Source organism: Saccoglossus kowalevskii, chromosome 9, assembly GCF_978046115.1.
Source record: "Saccoglossus kowalevskii chromosome 9, keSacKowa6.1, whole genome shotgun sequence".
Classification (NCBI taxonomy): Eukaryota; Metazoa; Hemichordata; class Enteropneusta; family Harrimaniidae; genus Saccoglossus; species Saccoglossus kowalevskii.
This window is the reverse complement of record NC_140649.1, coordinates 4,451,309-4,477,063: the sequence shown is the minus strand read 5'-3', so window position 1 is coordinate 4,477,063 and position 25,755 is coordinate 4,451,309. Positions and strand designations below refer to the sequence as shown.

The 25,755-nt window shown below is 36.6% G+C and overlaps 1 protein-coding gene across 1 annotated transcript in view; it reads left to right on the top strand.

Moving 5' to 3' along the window:
• The window catches only part of LOC100329100 (patched 187), an 80,633-nt gene that overhangs the window by 36,371 nt on the left and 18,507 nt on the right, over positions 1–25,755 (top strand). Inside the window, exons 2-13 of the mRNA XM_085503068.1 lie at positions 6,486–6,599; positions 7,493–7,685; positions 15,351–15,540; positions 15,712–15,781; positions 15,898–15,998; positions 16,636–16,753; positions 18,329–18,421; positions 19,519–19,640; positions 21,287–21,434; positions 22,273–22,404; positions 22,514–22,672; positions 22,981–23,073. Coding sequence (XP_085359194.1) covers positions 6,486–6,599; positions 7,493–7,685; positions 15,351–15,540; positions 15,712–15,781; positions 15,898–15,998; positions 16,636–16,753; positions 18,329–18,421; positions 19,519–19,640; positions 21,287–21,434; positions 22,273–22,404; positions 22,514–22,672; positions 22,981–23,073 — 1,533 coding nt within the window. The remainder of the gene's footprint in view (positions 1–6,485; positions 6,600–7,492; positions 7,686–15,350; positions 15,541–15,711; positions 15,782–15,897; positions 15,999–16,635; positions 16,754–18,328; positions 18,422–19,518; positions 19,641–21,286; positions 21,435–22,272; positions 22,405–22,513; positions 22,673–22,980; positions 23,074–25,755) is intronic.

Genomic DNA, 25,755 nt, shown 5'->3' with positions numbered 1-25,755 from the left:
CTGAGCCTCTGCACCCTGGGTGGGTCTGCCACAGATTCAGTGGGGATACCTAAACCACTTTACCCTGGGTGGGTGTACCACGTACCCAATGGGGATACCTGAGTCTCTGTACCCTGTGTAAATGTGCCACAGATTCAGTGGGGATACCTGAGCCTCTGTACTCTGGGTGGGTGTGCCACAGATTCAGTAGGGATACCTAAACCACTTTACCCTGGGTGGGTGTACCACGTACCCAATGGGGATACCTGAGTCTCTGTACCCTGTGTAAATGTGCCACAGATTCAGTGGGGATACCTGAGCCTCTGTACTCTGGGTGGGTGTGCCACAGATTCAGTAGGGATACCTAAACCACTTTACCCTAGATGGATGTGCCACATACCCATTGGGGGATACCTAAGCCACTGTACCCTAGGTGGATGTGCCACATACCCAATCGAGGGGGGATAAGCCACTGTACCCTGGGTAGGTGCTTAGAATATGTTTTACGTAGAAAAATACACTATAATATGTGCCCTGTCGACTGCCTAAGAACTCCGGTTAATTGTTTATGACAAGCATAAAGAGTCGGGAGAGTAAATGGTGACATTGTTTGTCGGGAACTGTCGTACAAAATTAAATAAATAAAAAGAAACAATCACCGAAAGTGTCAACTTTATTAATGCTCATGGTTACTTGTACCGATTTCTTTGCGGCGTTTAGGTAGGTGTGAAATGCACGTTCAAAGGACAGTGACACGTGGTCACGGGAGATGCACCCTACTTTAAAGTAAAGCCGAAGACATTTGTACTCTTCAGTAAGTGCATGCAATTACAAATTATAGAACTCGTTAAAGTAAAAGTGTACGATCGACGCCATCACACCGCCGCCTTTTTGTAAAATAAAATCACCACACACAAAAAAACGCAATGAGACAGAGAGGCGTGATAAAGACACCAACGATGAGCCAGAGGAATAGGACTTGTCTATTCACAAAGGTGTGACTATTAGGGTAAAACGATCTTCGGAAAAAGACAATTGGCCATTAACCGTGGCTCCAAGCACCAAGGCGTTCTACACCATGAAGATTGCACCGTGAATATCATTTTCTCCTTATGCTTCACACACGCATTCCCTCGCCCATGAAAAGCCCTAGAGATGACACCCTTGTAACTAAGAGCTAGCTATTTTCCCTAAGCGATAAAGCTCCCAGTTCTATCAACAAGTAGAACTCATTTATGTTTACTTGAGATAAATAGTTTGGGACGGAAGAACTCTAAACCAATGCTTTTAAAATAGTACGTTACTAGGGTGTGAAGGTGGACCACACGCATACTCAACACTCGTACGAACAATACTTTACTACAGATTGAAGGAACCCTTTACGTAAGTCGCTCTCCTATTACAATCGTCGATTCTGTGCTTTTGATTTCCAGTACGACTTCTTTGATTAAAAAAAGCATCATTGTTTCTGGGTTTCACCTCGGAAAGCCGTAGGATGTGATGTGTAAACACGGCGGGCTTCCCTCGCAACGCACCTGCCTGGAACCGATGAATCCAAACAAGACGGCCATCTGGTTGAAAGGCGATCGGATTCCGTTCTCATCCTACGATGCTTGGTGAACTCAATACATAAACACTGGACCATAGAAGGCAATGCTATTATGAGAAGTCTTTAGGCAAAGAAGCTACTTGTCCGTTGATAACAGACTGGAACATGTGCAGGACTATCGTAAGGTGACGAGGATAGACGCTCTTGAAGATGGCGCCTACAAAGGTAAATAGACTACAGCACGCCATGCCTCCTTAGTTTAACTATGATTGACGTAATTAAGACTGAAGCGATTATGTTGACTAGACCGATCAACTCAATGGATAGTTAAATAATTCGTAAACCATTAAGAAGTTTTGCTGGTGATTGTAATGCACCTAACGGCATTGTTCAAGTTTAAGTTTTTGCAACGGATTCTGGCAATTCATATAAACATATTTATTTGAAAAGTGTTTTAATTTATTTTTTGCATTGCACAATAGACTGTCACTTTCTGAATGTGTTTTCGTCTTTTACTAATCTAACCAATAGGTCATTACTCGTATATATATTCATCTTACCAGTTCCCAAGGTTTGGAGTCCGATTGACAATTTACCGAATGTGAGGGTTCCATCTTTGCAAATAATTTTGGTACTGACAACGATTTACAATTCTTTATATGATTCTTGATACACCCCGTCGTCGACGACACATATTAGACCAGTTTCCTACTGGGTGTTTCCACCCTCATCGGTATCCTTGAAAGATATGATAATATTATAAAATGTTATCTACAATTTTGAGTTGGAATAAAATAGTAAATGGTGTATGTAATGACCGACTCAATTCAATATCAACGAGGGATGTGTCATTATAACGGTTCAGGGGGTTCTATTCCAACATTGCTTTCAAATATATCTTCATATTTCGTCATTTTTTGATTCAAATGAGACTCTTATCAAAGTGTCTGCGCATCACGTGGTGCAAATTGTTGTCATTCTATTCTTAGACGCCCACCCTCAAAAGTAATGGTCTCCTCCTAACTGATATCGTTCAAACCCTTTTGACTTTGGAATTTTAAGTTGAACTCTCATGCGGATGTATTAATATTTAGGTGCTATCTTGGACTGGACGTCGTAGTCTCGATGGACCACGGTCAGGGGACTCCCTTAGGTTATTAACAGAAATATTATTGTAACAAAGTATTCTGTAATCGCGACGTGGACAACTTTTCAGTATATGAACTGTAATTAAAATAGACAGATTCATTGTGATGTGCATGGCGTGTTCAACAACCCCCACATTGTGTATGATCCTACCCACGCACATGCCAACTAAACTAATCAGAGAAATAAAAGTTAAAACTACGGAACTTGAATAACGTTTACAGTTCGTAGCGGCACATTCGTACCAGTTAACTAGAGTGGATGTGTTTAAGGTTCGCTGGCCTCTCAATCATTGCCAAGGAAGTGGAAGCTTTATATGACATCCAGTCAGTTGGAAATGATACTATTTCGACTCGTTGTTTTGCTACTGGACTTTGTGGATAGATTGACACTCACTGGTTTCATTGGAGCATAGCGAATATCACGAATTATTATCCGACATCACCATTAAGCGCAATCACCTTTACATTGAACTACACACACTACACAATATATAGTAATACATTACTACACATTCAAAACCAAAGTAGTATCACCAATTTAGCAACGTATTATTAGAAGAATTATGATCCCTGTTGATGCAATATAAACCATTACTAGGTCATCAGAACTCCTGTTACGCAACAATAACGTCAGTAACGTATTTATTACTAGTTATTTGTCAATTCCGTAATGTAATGCCATTACTCCAGAAATCTTCACCAAGAATTCACACATTCTATTTCTCTCCGACAACAAACCAGTAACCATGACAACACACCTATGAGTTTAAAACTGCTAAATATGTGCTGAGTACAAACGTATTCACACTACCTCTTCGATAATGAAAAGTTGAAACTCGATGCATCGTGTTGTGTAACTTTTATCATTTAAAAACTTCCAAGGTTGCCTAATCCTGTTACTACAGGGAAACAACCAGATGGAATTTATAAAAGAAAACTATTTTATAAGTACAATGTTTTATTATTTACCATTTCACAATCAGAGAGAATTAACCCAGATTTTCTCCATGGTCGTCGACTCATGAGACTCACTTTGTGGTCGGGATTTTACAATGTGACGTCACCTTATTAACGTAGACAAAAAAAATGATTAAGTATTGTAGGTGGAGTGTGATTAATTCGATTCGTGACCACAGACACAGGTCGATTACACGCTGCGTTCACAGCCACACCGCTGAGAATTCGTACGAGTTGGGTGTTCTATGTTTTATTTTCACATGCCATCTTTAACAGTCGGCAACCCAGTAAGTACTTATACTGGTGAACAAGAGGGGGGGGGGGACTTGCTCCGTGATGGATTTTTAAAAATGCCTACAGTATACTTCATACGTTACCGAGTGGTTAGTTAGAGAAAACACACTTGGACTCATAAATCCAATACTTTAGAACGCACCTGCCAGTGAAGGAGTCCAACATTCAGCCCGATTCCCAAATGTGCGTTCGTGGTGCTCAGTCTATCACGGCGTGTATGAGTGAGACCCAGAACAGTGAAAAATAAAAAAATCAAGCCACCAATGACAGACAGTGTGATTGATGGTGCCGTCGATGGAATCTATTGTGAATTAATAATACTTAATTGTTCAGCAAAAACATCTAGTTTGGTTCATGTACAATGAATGTTTTGTTTTCATAATAAAATAAAAGTATAAAATGAAAATTACGAATTTGTTTGGAGTTGGTGTGTTATTAGTAACGGAAATTGTTGTTGTTTGCTTGTTTTGTTAAGTTCCGTCAAACACCAATTATAATTCGTATTCACAATCTCCGAACATAATGTTGAACCGTAACCAAGTGTTCTCCACATTTCACTCTGGACACGATACGTCAGCTATAACACCCCCTCCATTTCCGTAAACAGGCAAGGACAAATGGTTCCCGGTGCTAAACATGTTTATTCTGAGATAAACATTGATATTCTAGTATTTCTAGTCTCATTTATTCCCAATATGATGAGTGCACCATGTCGATTTCACTTTCGTACCAGAAGCGCGTTAACTATGCACCGCGAGACTTGCCATCGAGCTTGGCCGGAAAGTAATTTATTTTATTTTAATCGGCGCTGAGATCGGAGTGTTCCGCTCTACGTACGTGCTCGTCCTGTGTATATCATTTGCTTCTGCGTACAGCGTGAACTGAGATTGAGTTGACGTCGTATTGCGAGTGTCTCAACAGGACGTCGCTATATGCCAATCAAAAAAAAAAAAACTTCTACGTTTTCCGCACTTTGGACACAGGGTGCGCTAATACACCACACTGTAGCGAAGCCGCGATTGCAAGTGGGCGTGTCACAATATGGGTTGGCACTTGAATAATTGTTGGCCACCCAAGTTGAAAGGCGATGCTTTCCCGTTTTGACGTGTAATTAGAGACGCCCTTTCTTGAAATATAGACCACATGCTGGGCGCTCCTGCATAATAGTACGGACATCTCAATCCTCCGAAATAATACCACAGAATTGGGGCCCTCTAGCTTATTAGAATTAAACTATTGAGTACAGTATTTGTCGTAAACACATTATGAATCTCTGCTTCGCCGGAGTGCGACTGGGAGCCAGCCCGACGGTACTCTCAAGTCAATCCCGTTGAAATACACATAATATTAGACATTCATTTGTATTTAAATAATTGCATGTATATGTCATATCTTTACATTTTTATCCAATTACGATACGTTTTTGAAGAAGCAATTAGGGGGGGGGGGTTACATCACCCCTTTTGGCAGCTAGCTATCTTTGAGACGACGAAAAATGATAAATTTTAATGGGAACTTTATAGTTGTTTATTTTTTAGAATTTGTTTGACAATAGTATATGAATTATATATTTATATATACAATAATCATATTATTAACAATAAAGAGGACAATCTGTCACGTAGGAACCAATCTTCAAAGTATTTAGCAAAATTTTGTTTTAACATTCTCAAAAAAAAAAAAAAATTACCTGAGGTGGTCAAGGGATTCCATCGGTCAGTCACAACTATTTTGATGTAAAACGCACTGGTGGAAATCATCAATAACTATTCGGCAGTGTTTAAAGAAAACCGCGAACTGCCTCGGGCGTATTACCTTTTACTCGCAAAGAGGGATTACATAAACTTGACCGGGACAAATGAGTTTTTAAATATCATTGTCATACCCAGTTATGAGAAGCATAGCTTTTTAAAGATTTTGCAAGTTTTTTAATTCATGCAATACTTGACGCCGACCTACAGCTGGGTTTTAGAACGCCACTTCACTCTAAACTGTTCACTAGTCGTTGAAAACTTTACTGCATTTTTGCGATAGTTGTTTATGTGAGCAGTGCCTAAAAGCATCCTCTTTTTATCCTATCCCAACTTCTTGTGTGGTCTACCTCTTTTTCTGGTGACGTTACTAAGCAACTAATGAGAACTCGTGTTACATGAGTCATTTGGCCGTGAGTGACCAATCAGATTGAAGAAAATTGACCCTTCTGTGGGGCCGTTTGACAGGAGGGGGCGTGGTTACACGTAATGTATTCAGCGCTTACCAGTTCTATTCATTTGCGCGTATTTAGTGAAAGCTTGTCACAAGGCTTAGTACGTACGGTACTGTTGCGAACTTGAACACCGGTCAAAAACAAGCTTGTTGGATATTTTAGTCATTCGCTGGACACTTCCAGCGAGTCTCGAAGAGGTATATAATCTACATGGACCGTACCTACCAGGAATTTTGTGATTACGTTGTGTTTTAGTCGAAGAAACGTGGGTCCGGTCGTCACGCGGTGTGTGTGTTGGTCATGACGGCGGACGAGTCTAACTTTCCACTCTCTTGTGCATGTTGTCTTACAGGATGATGAACCACGGTTAAACTCGACGGATTCCTTTATGGCGGATAGAAACGACGATCTGCTAACTCGGACGAGCTGGTGTGACGCCAGACATGCACAAAAGGAAATAGATCGGGTCAGTATACTAACATTTTCAAAGTAAATGTTTTGGAGTTTTAACCGTCTGCTTCAACGGTCACACACACGCTTGCAACGGGACAGCTTTCACATCGTATACTGTTTACATATGCTTTCGTACTATCACTCGGCGAAACGACCAAGTGCTCACCGATCTAAACCCGACCCCAGCGCTTCAGATCACCCACAGCACTATCACAGGGACTTGCCCCACTGTCCTGATGAATATCACTATTTACTTGTTGACGATTACGAGTGAAACACACGTTAGTTGTCTCTGTAAAATGAATGAAATTTACAAGTGTCAAAAGTCAAAGCAGTGTCATTGTAATCACATTTCATGTGTTTAGGGTGTCCCCTTGTACGTCTCTGTGATTGCGCCGAAGATTTTTAAGATATAAAGAGTTTTGGAGTATCGACAGAACTTTTACATTTTGCCGTTGTGCTGTTCTGATCGAGTGAGCTTTAGCTGTAGTCGACAAAGGAAACAAGGTCACGCAGGAAACCCATCAGATGGCTAAGCTCACGTCATTTGACCCCGGTTAGCCAACCCCCAATGTCACAATAAATACGTTTTTACGTAGTTTGTCGTCGAATATATTTAACAAATGTTATTATAAATGGTCAAATTAAAGTTATAGATACTTAATGTGTCCAATCCGATGCCCACAGTAGCGGATTTTGGCATATTATCGCTATTTTGTTGGTGTGTGTTGGTGGTCCTAAGAAGCCGATCAGCGATGTCCCTGCGTGTTGTGATCCAAAAACAGGCATCGCGTGAGGCACACGTCCAACGTGTTTTAGTGGACTCCGGTCACGACATAACACCAAGAGACATCTGAAATCTTCAATCGTTTTAAATCGTTGTTTCTTCGATTTTATGTTATTCAGGGACGAGCACACGGAAATAAAGCTGCGCTATGGCTGAGGGTGAGGATACAGGCTTTCATGTTTCACATTGGCTGCGTGGTGCAGCAACATTACGGGAAAGTGTTGATCATGGGAATGTTAATACTAGCCTGCCTTATAGTCGGCATCAAGTTTGCTGTTGTGGAAACAAATGTGGAAAAGCTTTGGGTCGAAGGTAAGTGTCAATTTAGTACACCAGTATCACTAATCAAACGATTGTCTTCTAAACGAAGTGTGAACAACTTCAAACTCCGATTGTCTTGTTTCAGTTGGACACACGACTCTTAAGGATTGAGGTGCCAGACAGCCTAAATGGAGAGTCAGGTTTTTAATAGTCTGTTCAAGACTGCCAGTGGGACCACTTTTATATTTTAGTTGTCATTAAAATATCCTTGCTGATCGTGTGAATGCAAGTGAAATTTATCCGTCCGCCATTTTGGTTGTGACCCTGGAATGGTTGACTTGCCGCCGTGTGTGGTCTTTATACTATGTTGGCCGGTTTTCAAGTTAAACTGCCAGCAAGTATGTTCACTTTTTAACCGCAATTGGGGGATGTCCCACACGTCCCAGGGCTTCCTTTGTTGATCTTTAATACTGTATCTCACTACTTATGCGTGGACTACGCGTATAGGACCCTTTTCGAAATGGATTCCACTTTCTTTTGTGGTGTGCTTCTTTTGTGGCGATTTAAGCAGCGAGGCCTGAGTATTTACATAAATAAAGTTCACTGTTACGATTCTCCATTGTCAATATTCACTCAATTGGGTTGGCCCCCTTCTAACGGAGATGTAAACATATTTTATTAGTACTCCAGCATTTGGAAAAAATAAAAACGTTTATTGTGATGACTGATTTGATCATTGTTTTATTGTCCAGATTTTGAGGTTTTTATAATCATAAGTTTTCTTTTCTGGGTGCTCTCTATAATTTGTTTGGGTGTTAGTAAATTTGATAATTAAAAACAGATAACAATGAGTAAGCAAATATTTCTTGTATACATAACATGATTTTTAATTTATTTTAAGTTAATTTGGTAACAAAAAATCCAATTTACTATGAATATTTATTAATGTCAGAGAGAGCATTGCTTTAATATACTAGTACTTAGTTGGGGCCACTTGCAGGAGAGGTTCAACCTGATAGTAAATGTAAATATGAGGTACAGTTAGTAAGCCTCCACTTCAACCACCAATTTGGAGTAGAAACGCAAATATATTATAGCTATCTAGATTAAAAAGGTACCTCTTATGTACTCTTGAGTAGCGTGTTTACTTTAAAACTGTGAAGTATAAGCAGCATTTACTTGGGTTCGTGGTCAGTGATTTCAATCCTTGTCACTGATCAATTTTTTTTTTTTATTCACAACCCCCCCTATTTACGCATCTTTTATAGTGCCTTGGGCCCTTTGCTGACCCATAACAAACCTTGGTGTGGGGGTATACCTGTGCTGGCTGCCAGGCCAATATGTATTCAAAATGGCTGCCATTCAAGGATAAAAGTGTGACACATGAGAGTGCATTGTAGGTCTTCAAGTGGCCGTCTCTTTTGTGTGTACAATGGTACACATTTTTTGTAACATTTTTGTTACTCACTGAAAAGAGGTAGACATACCACCCTCCATTCCTCTAATGAGTGTCCAACAAAATTTTGGGACGGTAGTGGCAAGTCTGAAAAGATGGAAGTTGCCTACAACAGCAAAGTTATATGACACTGAAAACTTCCCCCTTGCCCATTCACTAGGGGGGTATTATGTTACCCAACTGTTTTTCATTACCCCTGTGAGATGGGGGCTCCGTGTACCTTTTGTTACTATCCAACGGTTAGACTACGACAGCTTTTTTAGCTTTTGTGTGGGACAGAATAGTCGTTTGTGTTGTACTATCCACTGTAGTAATTCGCTTACTGTGCACTTCAAAAGGCCACAGTTTAGGAAACTTTTAAAAGTGTTTTTTTCAAAAGTGCCTGGTCGGGGATCCCTTTCAGTGTCCCTAATCAGCGGGTCAACCCCCATGTCGTCTTACTGACCTTTTCAATTGGTTTCCAATGCTTGGACCGTGTTGTCGACCCTTTTGAATAAGGGCCATTCATAACAGACACTGTCATGTCACACTGTTGAATGACAAGATAGGTAGGCAACCCTGCGTGAGGTGCAGGTCTTCTTTAAAATCTTGTGTGGTCACTGCAGTCATATAATACAGTTAATTCAACAAAAAGGTTTCGTAAATTTTTACAATATTTCTTTATTAATTGGAAAAGAAAACAACACTTAGGTGACACAGTCAGATTCTTGGTCCATGGCACTATTTATACCCCCCTCCTTTAAAGGGAATATCATTTTTAATATTTCAGTTATCATCAAGGATATATCATTTTTAATTTTTCATATCTGTGAAAGCAACCATGGAGGGTGTTGGCAAGTGTAGACATGCCTTGAAATACCTATTTTTTATTTCTTACATTCGCTTACTAAACAAGTTCAAATTAACTAGGGTATACTAGTTACATTCGCTTACTAAACAAGTTCACATTAACTAGGGTATACTAGTTACATTCGCTTACTAAACAAGTTCAAATTAACTAGGGTATACTAGTTACATTTTTGGACTGCAGTAATAATTTCTTAAAATTACATTTCATGTTAATGCATAATATCTACATCATTCCAAATTGTTTCAGTGTAGTATCAAACCATTTTCTAGAGGCAACAAAATTGTTTATTGAATAATATAATAAATGTAAAGTTTACCTTTTCCTACCTTTTCCTATCGAATGTTTCTGCTGACATTAACAAAAATAAATATATATAACCTAGTAGTTTTAATTAAACCAAACAGAAGAAGTATTCTCCTTCTCACATTCATGATCACCTAGGCAACATTGATGAGACTCCACCTCTTTACAGTAAAAAGAGGAAGTGTGAAGCATTTCTGGCATAGTCAGAGGTGATAAGAAACAAATAAAGCTGAAGTAGAGAAAATGTTTTGCTGCAATCCTGATACAGTGTTCTATCTACCAGTAAAACTTGTGACAATGTGATATATGAACAGAGACAACTTTCTCCTTATTTATATATACCTGATTCATTTTATTAAGTATATATGGCTTGTATGCAGCTATTTGACACTGGAATTTGTAAGTTTTTATGAGCTTGTTAGTCTTATTCCCCCTGCAAGAGAAATAGAAAGCCTTCACATATCTGCTGTAGAACTCCACATGTGAACAAAGCAGTAATGGTTTATTTGTTCTAGGCAGTATTTGTATCTGGATGGTTTGAGACCCGGAGATGGTTCTGTGATTTTACATGTAAATTGAAAGGCAAACAAGCTGCCGGGAGAAAGGGCATCTTTCTGTTTAGAATAGTTGAGCTGACATGTTTACTGAAAGGCCTGATGACTCCCAGTTGTGCTTGAGAATTGAAGAGTTGTGAGGCAAACCATGGCAAGTTTCTCTCACTAGTTCACAAAACATTTATTTTTCAAATTTGATTTTTAGAAATATCTTGCGTTCAGTTTTTAAAATTTATTTGAGGTATATTGTATATTTATTTAATAACTTATGGAGTTTTAAATTTCGAAAACTGAATCTATCTTAGAATGTATTGTGGTCAAAAAGTAAAATTAGGACAGTATCACTGATGGCAAGCTGTTTGCTAGCAATAGCAAGTGTTTTTTTACAAGAGAGTTTTCTCATAGAATTTGTTTATTTGCTGGAAATACAGTGAACTTTAAGATCTCTTTGGATTGAAACACTGTGTTGAAGATTGGCAGGTTCCATTGTAGAGAATATACAGGCCACACAATGTGGAATGAATGAAAAGCGCTTTTCCCAAGTGGTTATGCTTAAATGGTTTCTTAGTCCTCCAGTGCACGTGAATGAAGACTTAATACCCAAAGGGGCTGGCAAACGACACCCCTTATCTTTTGGGCTGAGTGCGCCTGCTGTAGGTTTACCCTTACTAGAATGGAGCGTTCCATTACTGTAGGCTAGCCTGAGATTCATCAGTAACATGAACAAGTGTTGATCCTAAAAGTGATGTTTTTTAAAATTTTACAGTAGTCAGAAGAATACTAACAATTACGATGTGTATTTTAATTTCGTTCTAAATTTTTATTGAAAATAAGGATAAAATTCTTTCATAATTTTTTTTTTACATTGACTACCTTTTCTTGTCTTTAAGTAGTAGCTAGTTTTGTATAGAGATATGTTGGCTGTCTGTCCAGGGCAGGCATGTGTCAATGATTCAATGTGAAGCGTTTATTTAGATAGCATAGAGCTGGCTCCAAATAACTGCACACTGAAATAAATAAGTTAGCCACATGTTGCAGGAACACTTTAAACTAAACTCCCTGTGTGGCAATAGTTTTAAACATCAAGGAATAAATGTGACAATAACTTTACAATTATTATTATAGTTATAAATGTTTGAAAAAAAAAAAAAATCGTAGCATGATGAAATATCAAAAAAAAATTACTAACCACCATGGTTACTATAGAAACCAATTTTTATACATATTTTCTGCAGCTAAGAAGTTGAAATTAATTGTGTCTCGAGATTTTGGAACTTGAACGCTAAAACATCTTATAGGTTCTTTGGTGATTTTTATAGCATGTACTTGCCATAGAGTGTAAATTTTATGACCCATGTTCATGATATGTGGTACATAGATTTTAAACCGATTGGCATGTTGTCAGTGCAGGCAGCCATCTCAAACCACCCTGATGGTTGAAATGTTTTGTGTGCTAGAGAGAGAGAAAAAGAGAGAGAGAGAGAGAGAGAGAGAGAGAAAAAAAAAAACTTGGTGGTCTAGGGCTGTCATTTTTTCTGCTGGTAGCAACATATTTTACGAGTGAGATCCATTTCATTGAGCTGATGCTGGTAAATTGTTGTGATTAGTTTTGCCATTTCGTTGGTGTCCTGCTGTCTAACAAAATACTTTTCTCTTTACTAAATTTGTTCTGATTTGTAAATACAAAATATTTGCATAAAAATTGAGATAGCTATTCGAGTCTTTACTTTTCAGATATATTTAGACAGATTTTTTTTTCCTTCCCGGAAACACACATTTATTAATTTTTATATGAACATTATCATTGTTCAGATCTCCAAATTAGGATTCATTAGGATTTTACATTTGTTCAAGTATTAGTTATTGTACTTGCATATGGAGAGTCAGTAACCCCACTAAGCCCCCCAAGGCAGAATGTGGTCATGGTGCCTATATAACAATATACAGTTCAGGAAGAGCAGGGCAATTTGTGCTAGCTGTAAAAGTCTCTGAAAAAACAAAAGTTAAAAAACAAGAAAAGATTGAAAGAAATGGGAACATATTTTTGAATAGATGTGTGTTTTCTAGATGTGCTAGCATCTGCTGTCAAAAGGGAAATGTGTGAAAACACGTAGAGAGAGTGTTTACTTGTACCAACGGTGCATGAATGGTAAAAAGGTAGTTTACTCAAGTTGTCAACTATTGTGGCTAATTCTAAAGTTACTAGCTGCCCAAAGGAAACGATGATGGTTGGAAGAATGAGTGGAATTTAGTTCATCTCCCAGAGCCACGCTGGATTAAAGATTGTATTCTGTCTTCATATGATTTGATTATTTCAGAGCATTTTGGCGTTACTTCCCAAGAGTAGGAACTCTGACTCCATCGCAATGTACATGTGTTAATGTTTCTATGATACTTGAATCAGGAGAACAGACTGACAGTGTTTGCTGACTTGCCATTGTGTCTCAATGTTTGGTGACTTTTTTGAAATGAAATGGGGATAAATCAAGAAATTGAGTCTTAGAGAAGCACATGGGAAACTTCAATCCAAAATGTCTTTACTAACTAAACTAACACCAGTATGGGATGTCCTGTACACTGATGCTTAAAGCCTTGCACCAGAATCGTATCATATCTCTATGCATCGAATAAAAAAGATAACTTCAATTCAGTTAGTAACTTAAGCAACCTCAAGGTCACAGAACTAAATCACAAATTGGCTTTATACTTGTGGAATTCTTAATTAAACTTCTCATTGCCACCAATTGTATGTTAAACAACTCCAATTTCAAATGTATCACTTTTCCTCACTGATCTCTGCATGTTCATGGTTCTCTGCTGGTGGCTCTGATGGCCTACATTTGTTAGGCATTACTCTAAGAATAGATGAAAGCATGCAGTAAAAGAGAGAGAAAAAGAAATTGTGGGTCTTATCAGCTGTAAAAGACTTGTAAAGCCATTTCCCATGAAAACAAGGTCAGGTAATTCCATACTGGAGGCTGGTTGGACTCTTCAGTTTGAGCTGATGGCTTGCTTCTGTATCCTACTGCAGTTTCTGGGGTATCAGCTCACTGCGAAATAAATAAATTGACAAATTATTTTTAATTTAAGGTGATTTCTCTAAAAATTGCAATTGATGTACTGGTGTGAATAAGGTGGTGTAGTTTAATTCAAATTATAAAACTAAGCAATGCACACACAACCTCCTCAAGTCTACAGATAAAGAGAAGAGCAATTAATGGTATGTGATTTAGGTAGATGATGGGAAACATGACAAGAGCTGTATTCCATTCCTGTACAGCATGGGACTAATCTGGAAGCAGAGGAGGCTGTGGAGCCAGTCAAAGCCCCAGGCCTTAAGTCATTGTATACATTCTAGCTTGCATACATAGTTGTTTATTTTGGTAATATCTTCTACCATGCACTGGCTATGTATTTCAAGCTCAGTTTCAGCCAGTGAAATGTGAGCGAAAATGTCACATGGTGGCAAATTTGGGCAGTCCTCACTCTCTCTCTCTCTCTCCCTCACACATTTTATTTTACATTTTCATGGAGGGCCTCATGCAATGCACTTTCTCACAAGTGGAGTTGATATCAATATGATGGAGGTATTCCCACTGCACTGCAGTACATAAACACTGCGGACGAATAACAGAATATAGTCTTTCTTGATATCCAAACAGAAGATTTTCTCTCTAGTGACACCCTTGAAAGGGGAAATGTCAACCGTTTCTCATCGGAAATTTGTAAAAATAGCCTGATTTTGTTTTGTTCATTGGGTACCACAAGATAGTGGAGTTTATTTTGTCATATTATGTTACCATTTGTTTGGACTTGTTTGTATGGAGCTACTTTGCTGTTATTGCGAAGTTTGCAGTAGAAATTTGATGGTCCATTTAAAAGTAAACAAAATTTTTTCTTTTTTTTTTGTTATTGCCATTAAGCTATAAACACATTGCAGTATCTGTTTTTGATGATTAAAAAAATGTTAGTATGGAAATGTTAAAAAGAATCGGGATTTGGACTTGTTAATTCAGTGTTTGATTCTTTGAGACTAGGGAAGTGAGAATCATGTTGATTCACTCAGCATGGGAAAACTAAAATAACGACAGAGAGGGAGCACTGCACAGGCGTAAATTGCAAGCCACTAATAGCCAACTATATAGGCCTGGTTTAAGTAACACTCAGTAATTTGCAGGGAATATCTGCATCAACTTACTTTCTCTGTGCACTGATCCCACCCTGAATATCTGTAAGCTCTCAGCTTTATGAAAACAAATACTACCAACTTAATATACTATAATAGCCTTTATCTGGCATCTTCAAATTTTCTCTGGCATGCAAACCGTTTGCTTTGCTTATTGTTTCATGCTCTCACTTACAGAACATGGCTGGAATGTTCTATTTTATTTTGGGTGGGAAAGTGTAACTTGTAAAGGGACTGATTATTAATTATTTAAACTATTAATTTGTATTGATATTTTTTCTGGAAAATTGTCTTTGAACCAAAATATTTAAACAGAAAGTGTGTCTCGGAAAAATTAAAACGTCTTCTGATTTATATTTTCTTTTAGCTGGTGGTCGACTCCAAGAAGAACTGAAATATACAACAGAAACTTTAGGTGTCGGGGAAGGCACAACCCAACAAATTATTATACAAACTCCCAATTTAGATGGGACCAATATTTTATCACAAGAAGCCTTAGAAATTCATTTACAGTCTGCGCTAGCAGCCACAAAAGTAGAAGTAGAAATGTATGGAAAGTAAGTCACTCATCTTTTACTTCTGTTGCTATGGATACAGATATGCATTCATCATTGTATATTTAAATACAAATGAATGATGAACTATGATTTTATAAAAACAGATGTTTTATTTTAATATTCACTTACCTATTTGTTAATATTTATTTATTAATTTGTGATTTCTTTCAGAACGTGGGATTTAGGTGATGTCTGCTTCAAGGCTGATTTGCCAAGTTTTGAAGACAACCTCTTACAGGGAGTAAGTTTTCTTCATTATTTTCATTACATTTTCTCTCTAAAATGTTTTACTGTCGATATGTTTGACTCGTATTTGCACAAAGTGATGTTAACCATGTTTTGTTTTTTTCCCCACAGTATTTAGAAGTTCTAGTGCCGTGCATTCTAATTACACCACTAGATTGCTTCTGGGAGGGAAGTAAATTATTAGGTCCTTACAGCCCCATACATGTCCCTTTGTAAGTATCAGTACTCCTAATTTTTCAAACATCAGATGTTTTTTTTGAGTTTCATTTGCATATCAATTGATTTAATGGTTGTGTTTTTTAACCATTAAATAAAATTTAAATTACATTTTGCATAAATAGTTGAGTGATCTCAATCACATAAGTAATTATTTGTTTGTTTTGATAAGTTGCTCCTCCTGTTTTTATGTTATCAGTTGCCAAGGTGATATAGATGATGAAAAACTTTGTTGGAATCAGATTTTAAGATTGTCCTGAGGAAGTCTTTCTCTTTAATTTCTTTGTATAAATTTTAATACTTTTATAATGTGATGTTATAAGAACGCAAAGAGAGAGACCTTCCCAGATTGGCATTTGTTAAATCACTCTACGGTATTCATATCCATAAAAAAAGCCTAGTGTAAAAATGTTACTGTTTATTACTTCTGTAAACACTAGGGTGGCAGGCAAGCATGATATAATGTACATTTCAGGCCACCCAGCTGCTCAATGAGAGGTCCTCAGTAAAAGGGGGATTTCTCTAACTGGGAAATTCCAATAAGATATCTGTAATGAACTTTTTACATTTTTATGTAATTTCACAAATATTTTTTATTTATATTATAATATATTTATTTTTTTATTTCATTAGCGATTTGGATATTGACCTCGTTTGGACAAAATTAGACCCCTTAGAGATTCTAGAAAATTTAAAAGATTATTCTGATTATTTTGGTGATCTGGATGCCCTGTTTGGCATATTTGAAACGGTAAGTGATGTTTTTACTTTAACAATTATGAATAACATACTCCTCTGTATTAAATTTCTTTTTCAAAATATTTATAATAACATTTACTCTATTTAAGTCAAAACTTAAGTACATGATAGAGGTGATTCTATGGTCATAATAAGTCATATTTTAATGATTTGTTTTATGTGCGCTGCTAATGAAGCAAATACAGTATTATTATCATTATAAATGTATCTTAATCGTCTATGTTTGACTGAATTCTTAATTTTTGTAATCTTAAAATGTCTATTTAATGTGTTACATGCTCAGTAATATAACATTTGAATTCAACTCAAATTGCTTCAAGTTCTCTGATTTATTTTACTAGTTCCACCTTCTCCAATGTGTGAATATCTATATTATATGTAATTATGGTATAATTTTAGGAGAATTGTCTCTAAAGATGTATCAATAGGAAGTTCTGTATAGTTCTCAATAGTTCTGTAAAGCAAGAAGCCATTTCAAGTTGCATTTTGTGGAAACATTTGGATGAAAGAGGACTGTGAGTGAGAGGCTCACTTGGTTCCACTTGGCTGGCCACCATTGAATGAGAAAGCCAAAAAGACAGCTCTTTAAGAGGAAAAACACTTAACTTTAGTGACAAAATCAAATCTTTGTAACTTGTTTAATCTAGAAAGTCTGTAATCTGTGATCTTCCCTTTCCCTGAGTTATGCATAAACAAGATTCATCCACATGCTGGTATATGCAAAAACAACTTGCACAGTTCAGTGGATAACTTGCATTCAATGCAAGATAGTAGTTTGTAGTTTTTTCAACATATTGTGTAATGCCCTTGATAATGTGAATGGGTTGTCATGAATCCTTGTTGGAATGTGACAATGTTACATCATATGTCGTGGGATTCCTTCATCATCTGCTGGTGAGTTGGATGGCAGTTACCTTGTTTGAAATTGTTACTTAGAATACTGTTAGTGTATTTTAGCTGGAATTGATTTTTGCTGAAAAGACTTTTTGGGTGTTTTGTATAGAATTTATATTCACTGATTTTTGACAAATTGAATGTAAAATGTAGGAAAAAAGTATTTTACAGTACCTTAAATATGTCCTTATTATGCTGTTTGTGAACTGTTCCTAAAGTGACATCATTTCAATTTGTTGTTTCCATGTAAACACAGGAATTAACTCCAATTTACCTGAGATTAGCCAATCATATCAAAGCATATACTCCCATGTGACTATGGATTGGCCAATCATATCAAAGCATATACTCCCATGTGACTATGGATTAGCCAATCATATCAAAGCATATCCTCCCATGTGACTATGGATTGGCCAATCATATCAAAGCATATACTCCCATGTGACTATGGATTGGCCAATCATATCAAAGCATATACTCCCATGTGACTATGGATTGGCCAATCATATCAAAGCATATCCTCCCATGTGACTATGGATTAGCCAATCATATCAAAGCATATACTCCCATGTGACTATGGATTGGCCAATCTTATTACAGAATCTGGATTATTACCTATACTTGTGTTGCAGAACTGTTTCATCACCTATTGTATTTTTGTATTTTCTTGTAGGCGGGAATCGGTCATGCTTATCAAACAAAACCATGTCTTAATCCAGAGGATCCAGATTGTCCTGAGAAAGCACCCAACAAATACACAGGACAGGTAAAAATAACCTATCTGTTATCAAGAATATAGTCTTACCTACTGTAAAATGACTAATTTTCACTGGGTTTAAATTTCACTGATTTACCATTTCAGGCATATTCAGTGGGTTTTAAATTCACGGTTTCGTCATTTAGATAATGTGTTCTATGCTAAATTTTACATATTCACTGGGTTTTAATTTAGCGTATTTTCCAGTCAGCGAAATAAGCTAAATTAAAACCCAGTGAATAATTACCCCCTTTACAGTATTTATGTTACACTATTGCATGGAATTACAGGAAGGAATTGATAATTCCTAAAATGAAATCATATCATTTAGTGGCTCGTATAACAGTTTGTGCTTTCTGTGGATGAGCTAAGTAATTTATCTAGCGGAAGAATCAGTGCCAATAAATTGTTATTTGTTTTATGTATTGCAACATGGATGAATGTATGCCTTTGTGTTAGCATTCTGGATATCCTTGCTAGGTGTTTTCTTGTATAATCACTTTGTGGTAAGGTATGATGTGTTCCTGTCTAACAATAAGTGACACCACCCTTATTACTTATTCACCCCGACTGTATTGATTCCTTTCATTTGTAGTTCTAAGTTACAAGGTTTTTTCGTTGAATTCTCAAAGTTTCACATACTAACTTTGATTGGTCATGTGCAAAAGGCCTGGGGTGTTTATATTTCGTTTGACACTCTCTTTAGTAAATCACTTGTTTTAGAATGGCCCCACAATTCCCCCAGAATATTTCTATTACTATCCCACTGAAAAACTAGACCCCCCCCCCCCGGTTCAAGTGTTTGTCCGTGTAAGGCACCAATTGTGTGGATGAATAGTGCCTTTTGTTGAGTGTATGATTGAAGTATCCATTGAAAACTCGTTTGGAGGAAGCGTATCACCTTCCATGTATCATCTATTTATCACAGCTGCCTTGTAATCTGCAGGCATGAACCATTTGCGAAGAGAAGGGAGTCTTATATCAGGCAGGCCAAGAATTTGACAAGTCTGTGTCAAGGACGTTACAAATCTGAGGAACACTACATTGGGACAAATGTCATTTATTTGTTTGCCTTGAAGTTAAAGATTTCTTTTTCTTGTTCCTAGGTTCCTGATATTACTGCTGAACTTACTGGCGGTTGTAGCGGCTATGCCAGCAAGTATATGGAATGGCCTGAAGAACTCATTGTGGGAGGTGTACAAAAAAATCATAGTGGAAACATTAAGAGGTGAGATTGCTTGCCTTTTAGTTACTTCTGATTATAATTCTTTTTAGCTGAGTTGTCTCTCCTGGAAGGTGGAGAGGGACGTGACAAAACGGTGCCGTACTCGATGTGCTATTCACTGCACACAAAAGAAAGACGTTAGAGTGTTTTCCTTTTCAATGGTGCGGGAAGAGACAGGTTCTTTGTCGGTGGTTGTACTCATCAAGTCTTTTGGTTCACCTTCATTGATCACAGAGTTGCGACTATTTCCACAGAATTGTCTATGAATGTGACACCACGTTATTTGATTTGTTCTCTCGCTCTTCTTATCTGCATCTCGATATTTCAAGAAAACATTTTTGTAAGATATAAATTTGCCTTCTGTGATTTGAGATTCTTTTCAGCATGAATAATAACAATCTCTACCGTCTTTTTTTCCAATACTAATACATTCATTGAACCTTTTCGCTATGTATCTAACATCACAGCTTGAAAAAAGGTAATCATTATGTAATTCTCTTACTGTCCATTTTACCCTCCCCCCTCTCTAATAATGGTTCTCCCCTTAGCTAGTAGCTTGTCCTATTTCCCATGGAATACTTACTTCTATGAGTATCTTAAGTTGCTTGTTATCCTAGAGCAATGAGGTTGTTATCATGTGCTGTTGTTGCTATGCTATGCATGATGGGGATTCAAACACATTCTCAACAAAAAACTCTGATAACCCCAATAAATTGTCAGTTGATTTCAGTGATTTTGGAAGTAATTTCCTGATTTCCTATGATGCGTTATTTTTGTCTACATTTTCCAAATGACAGCAATTTAATTCATTCTGTTATTGTTTATGGATGATAATTTAAAATTTGTTATTTATTTATTACTTAGTTGTACAATAATACATTTATTATGATTTCAAAACTTGTATATTTCTCTCTTCTTGTTCTTTAAGCAATTATGAATGTCAGTGAGTTCCACTTATCTGAGTATAAGAATTTCAAATTGTTTTTTGATACCTACAATACCTACAGCTGCCTGTTACTGTTTCTTTATTGGAATATTCCATCCTTCGATGAACTGACCATACAGACGTACACAAATTAGTTTGGCGATAACCCCACCCACACATACAGTTGACTTTACTGAATCTACCATAGTTATCTTTTCTGTATACATCTCTGAGTGGGTTATTAAAAAAAAAAGGATCTGGGTTACTTACATGCCATGAGCGACTTATTTGGGATTTCTACTCGGCAAAGTACAAAGACAATCTTTCAAAGGCTGTGCCCTGGGATAGAGTGTGTATATAACCAAAGAAACTGGATTTCGATGGTAACCTGGGGGAAGAAACCCTATTCACTTGCACTCAAGGCCAAGGTTTCCTGTGCCTTTGACTTGTTGCGATGTTGATTAGAGAAATGAGATTTTTGCTGATGGCAATTACATTATTTCTGATTCAAACATCTAACCTACTCATCCTTAGCTTGTATTATGTTATGTCTTTTGTCTAGTCACGGTTTAATTCCCCACTATTGTTTCATAACTGTTGTAAATATATATCCGCATGCTTTATTCCTTTGACCCAGTGTTCGCTGTATAATGTGTACAAGTCAAAGTACTATTTCTCACAATGACGACACTTTGCTCATTTTTTTTTTCTTCTTAATTTTCAGCGGTGAGGCACTACAAACTATAGTTGAGCTGATGGGAGAACAGCAGATGTACCAGAAATGGGTTAATGACTGGAAAATTAATGATATTGATTGGACCCAAGAAAAAGCTAAAGCTGTGTTAGAAGAGTGGCAGAGAAAATTTACAAAAGTTAGTAAATAAAATTTAAAAAAATCCAATATAACAAACCTGTCCACATGTGCTTCTATTTGAGATGTGCCTCTAATAGAGCAAATACAGTATCATAAATTCTGTCTAAAACAAAATTGTTTAGTTTACAACAATATGTTTTAAACAAACAAAAAAACAATCGCTTCAGACAGACTTATTTTATGCATAATTTAGATCATAATTTTCATGGTGTTCAGACAGTCAGTATCTTGCAACAAGTTTTAGTAAAATTACGATAGAAACACTTTTCTTATTTAATTGTGAAGCGAGTGAGAGAGAAACTACTTGTGAGTTATGTGGTGGATGAATTGCTCAGCATGGTATGTGCTTGTCAACACATCATGACATCTTGGCATGTTTAGGCAAACAATGCACTCAGGAAAATGGTTGCAAGGGGACCTTGACCCTGTTAGCTTTGTTCTGACTCAGAAGTGTAGGTGCCCCCACCCAGGGGGAGGGATTCAAGCCATTTTGTTCTGACTCAGAAGTGTAGGTGCCCCCACCCAGGGGGAGGGATTCAAGCCATTTTGTGCAGTTTTATACAGAAATGAGGAATGTTACTTTTTGAAATTACAAAAACAAATTAGGTTTTATGTGTGGATATTTTGTCTAGAATTTTGTGTAAAACTTTATCATTTCTGTCTCCAGAATGTGTCAGTAGAAATCTTAAATTATATAAATTTTTTCTTAAAAAGAGTACACAACTTAGTATCCAGTTTAGGATGATAATAAAGTAAAACAAACTTGCCGGTCAAAAAGACTTTGTATGTCATATGAGGGAGAAGATCATCTTAACCTAACATTGTGTTTTTTTCAGGTTGTAAGCGCAAGTAACAACAATTCTCAAAGTCAAAATGTCATGGCATTCTCCAGCACCACGTTCAATGACCTTCTTCAAGAATTTTCACAGACCAGCATGCCTAGAGTTGCAGCAGGCTATGTCATCATGGTAAGAAGTAACTTCATAATGGCTGGGTTCTATCACTTAACACAAATTTGGGTAAAAAAAAGATGATCTACGTGTTTAAATTACTGATGGATTTTTGTTTAAATTTCAGTTGATATATGCGTGTATTACAATGATGAAATTCTGTGATGGCATTCAGTCCCAAGGTGGAGTTGGTTTGGGTGGTGTGTTGCTAGTAGCAACAGCTGTCCTTGCCGGACTTGCAGTTTGTGCAATGATTGGAATAGAATTCAATGCTGCTACAACCCAGGTTTGTAAAAATCTTTTATAATACATGTTATTAAGAGATTTATTACCATTATTCATTTTGAAAAAAAAATCCTATTCTAAGTTAAAACAAAATTCTTAATAAAAAAGAAGAGGAAATGTTATAGATGGGGGAAACTTTGTTATGATGATTGTCAGCTGCATGGCTCCAATGGCTCCCCTCTATTCCATTTAAGTTGTTTTCTGCTTGTAATTATTTATTTTCCAAATTAAAAAGTTGTTTGAATGACATAATTCTTTCTGATTGAGATTTCAGTTTATAAAAATGTTTTGTTTTTGTTTTTTTACCAGGTGTTGCCGTTTGTAGCCTTGGGAATTGGAGTAGATGATATGTTTCTTCTTGCTCATACCTCGTCTTCCCTTCCTTCTAGTATACCAGTAGCGGTAAGTTGAATTTTAAATACTTCTTTTTTTTTGATGAAAAGATGGTATGTTTAAATTGGGATCCAAAGAATGGCAGTAGTCAATTTTTGTCATTTACTAAGTTTCTTCATCTGAAGATATATTTATATTTAGCCTGTCAGAAACAGTTGATTTGTCAGAATCATTTTGTTTGGCTGCCACAGACAGGTAGTTTTGATTCTTCTAGTTATTAGCCAATCAAAAGAATGATTGCAATATGAGTCCAAGGCAGACTGGTGTCTCCAGTAACTGAAATTGACAGATTAATACCCATGGGAAAAGCAGCACAAGGAAACTGTAATTAGTTGCCCATCATAAAGTGATGCTTGATTTCTGAATGGTTTCCATGACAACCACATGACTTTATCTAAAGGTCACAACCTTTGGCTTTGTCATCTGAGTGTAGCTATTTGTTGGTCCATTTACAGTAGGCCATGGGTGTGGTACCGGGCACCATGATGACGGCAACGAAATATCTTTTTAATAGTCTAGTATAAAGTAGAGGAAATAAAGTTGACAAGAAAGTTCAAGATTATGAGTGTTACTTTAATCATTGTTAATCTGTTAGATCTATGAGCTGAGTTGGGAAAGGATACTTTGTTGCTGGTTGCTGGAGGAGGTCAGGTTACTGTTAATAGCATTGTAATGTAGTCTATTGAGATTAGACCATCCTTTAGGGAGCTGTAATCGTAGATGGCAAACCTACCACTGCTGATGCAGCTGATTGAACTGTCTGCTCTGCCACCATCTTTCAAATACCAGTAATAAGAAAAAAAAATTTCTTTCAAGACTGATATATCCATCTCTATGGAGATTTAGGTATCGGTAGATACGATTAAACCAAAATGAGGATCAACTAAAAAAGTGGGAGACGTATTTCTTTTTCTCCATCATATATATATAATACAAAATGTTCTTGTTTCAAAGACCGTCTTTCTTATGTTAATTGACATGATGTAGTTGAGTAGAGTTCAGATTCCAAGCTGGTAACTTTTTGCCTTCAAGGCTTTGATCCAAAAGTCCATTTTGGAAACTGAGTCCTTCATCTGATACTGTGCTTGCTTAGTAGTCAGGTTATGAATATTCATGAAGAACGTTTTTCGCTATGAGTTGAGTCAGTGACAATTTCCCTAGAGTTTTATGACATGGAGAGTCAGCGACTTTTGAAAAGATTTGTCTTCATGAATCTCAAAAATTATGAAAATTGCAAGCAGCAAAAATTAAGTGGTTTACTGTAAAATATTTTAGCTGGAATTAATATTCGCTGAAAAGACTTTTTAAATGAATTGTATGGAGTTTAATTCACTGCTTCTAAGTGAATTGAATGTAAAATATAGGAAAAAATGTATATTCGCTGGATTTTATTTTCACTGAATCATCCCTTCAGCGAAATTAATTCTGAGCGAAAATAAAGTGTTTTACAGTACTGTATCAAGGTTTGAATTTTGTGTTTACTGATAGTTTATGCATAGTAACAATATTAACCTTTTTTACTTAGTCCAAACTTTTCAGCCAGTTTTAGAATTATTTATTGAAACAGCATTTCACATTTTTGTGTTTATATGAATTGTTCATTGTATTTGATTACTAATTCCTCCAAGCTTGGATTCTATTATTCCCTTATTTTTAATTTAAAACAGTGTAATTTTCCATCTACCCATCAAAATGCCTGGGGTCAAGTTCATGCAATCTTTTCAAGCCTTTGAACTTTTCATCCAATTAAAAACAATTATTTTGAATAATTGGTTGCACAGGGAGGATACAATAGATTAGACTTGATTAATAAGTTTATACTAGTAAACACACTGATTGATTTCTGATTCAAACTTTTCTTTTCATTACAATATTTTTTTAACGCACCCTTTTTTACAAATGAAATTCAGACATTTCTCAGCATGATGGCAACACATTGGAATTAATTCAAAAACTGACTGGCACGCGATTCCGATTTTCAACGTCTTTGGTGGTTTCATATTATCTGTGATAGTCGTCCGTCAGGCCATGTGGTCTGGTGTGATGGTTATCCATTGATCTTATGACCTCCAGTAAACTGATCCAACATGCTTATAAAATTGGAGAAGTCAGAAACAAATTCTTTATAATAGTCTAAATGTACATTTCTAAATTTTAGGATTGCACTTGGAATTACTAAATACAGCTAACTCGTAAAAATGTGGAATTTCCAATAGCGATATTAATGTTTTGCTGAGTGAAACGTTCTGTAGATGAGAATGACAATTGTCAAATAAAAATAAGACGGTAAACTAGTTACTTTGGTTTCCATTTTGTATTGAAAAATGTGCAAAAATACAGTTGTGGTTCCTAATTCAAGTACCAGTAGCCCTCATATGAAAAGTTTCATTAAATTCTTGTTTTAAAAGTGTGTTAACTGAGACCATCTTTAATTTCAAGTTGGGATCACACTTTGAAGTGAACTTAGATGAACTAGAATTGGTTAATGTCACTGTGACTGTTCTATTACTCAGATTGCTTTGTTTTCTGCTTTTGTTGGAAATTCCATGCCAGGGAAGCAATAAAATAGAAAAATACGGGACATTATCACCTGTACACACATGTTTATTGCTTATAATGTCTATACATACACACCAAAACATAGGATAGTAACATTAGAGAAGGACTTGTATTTCTTCTGTCTCCTAATTG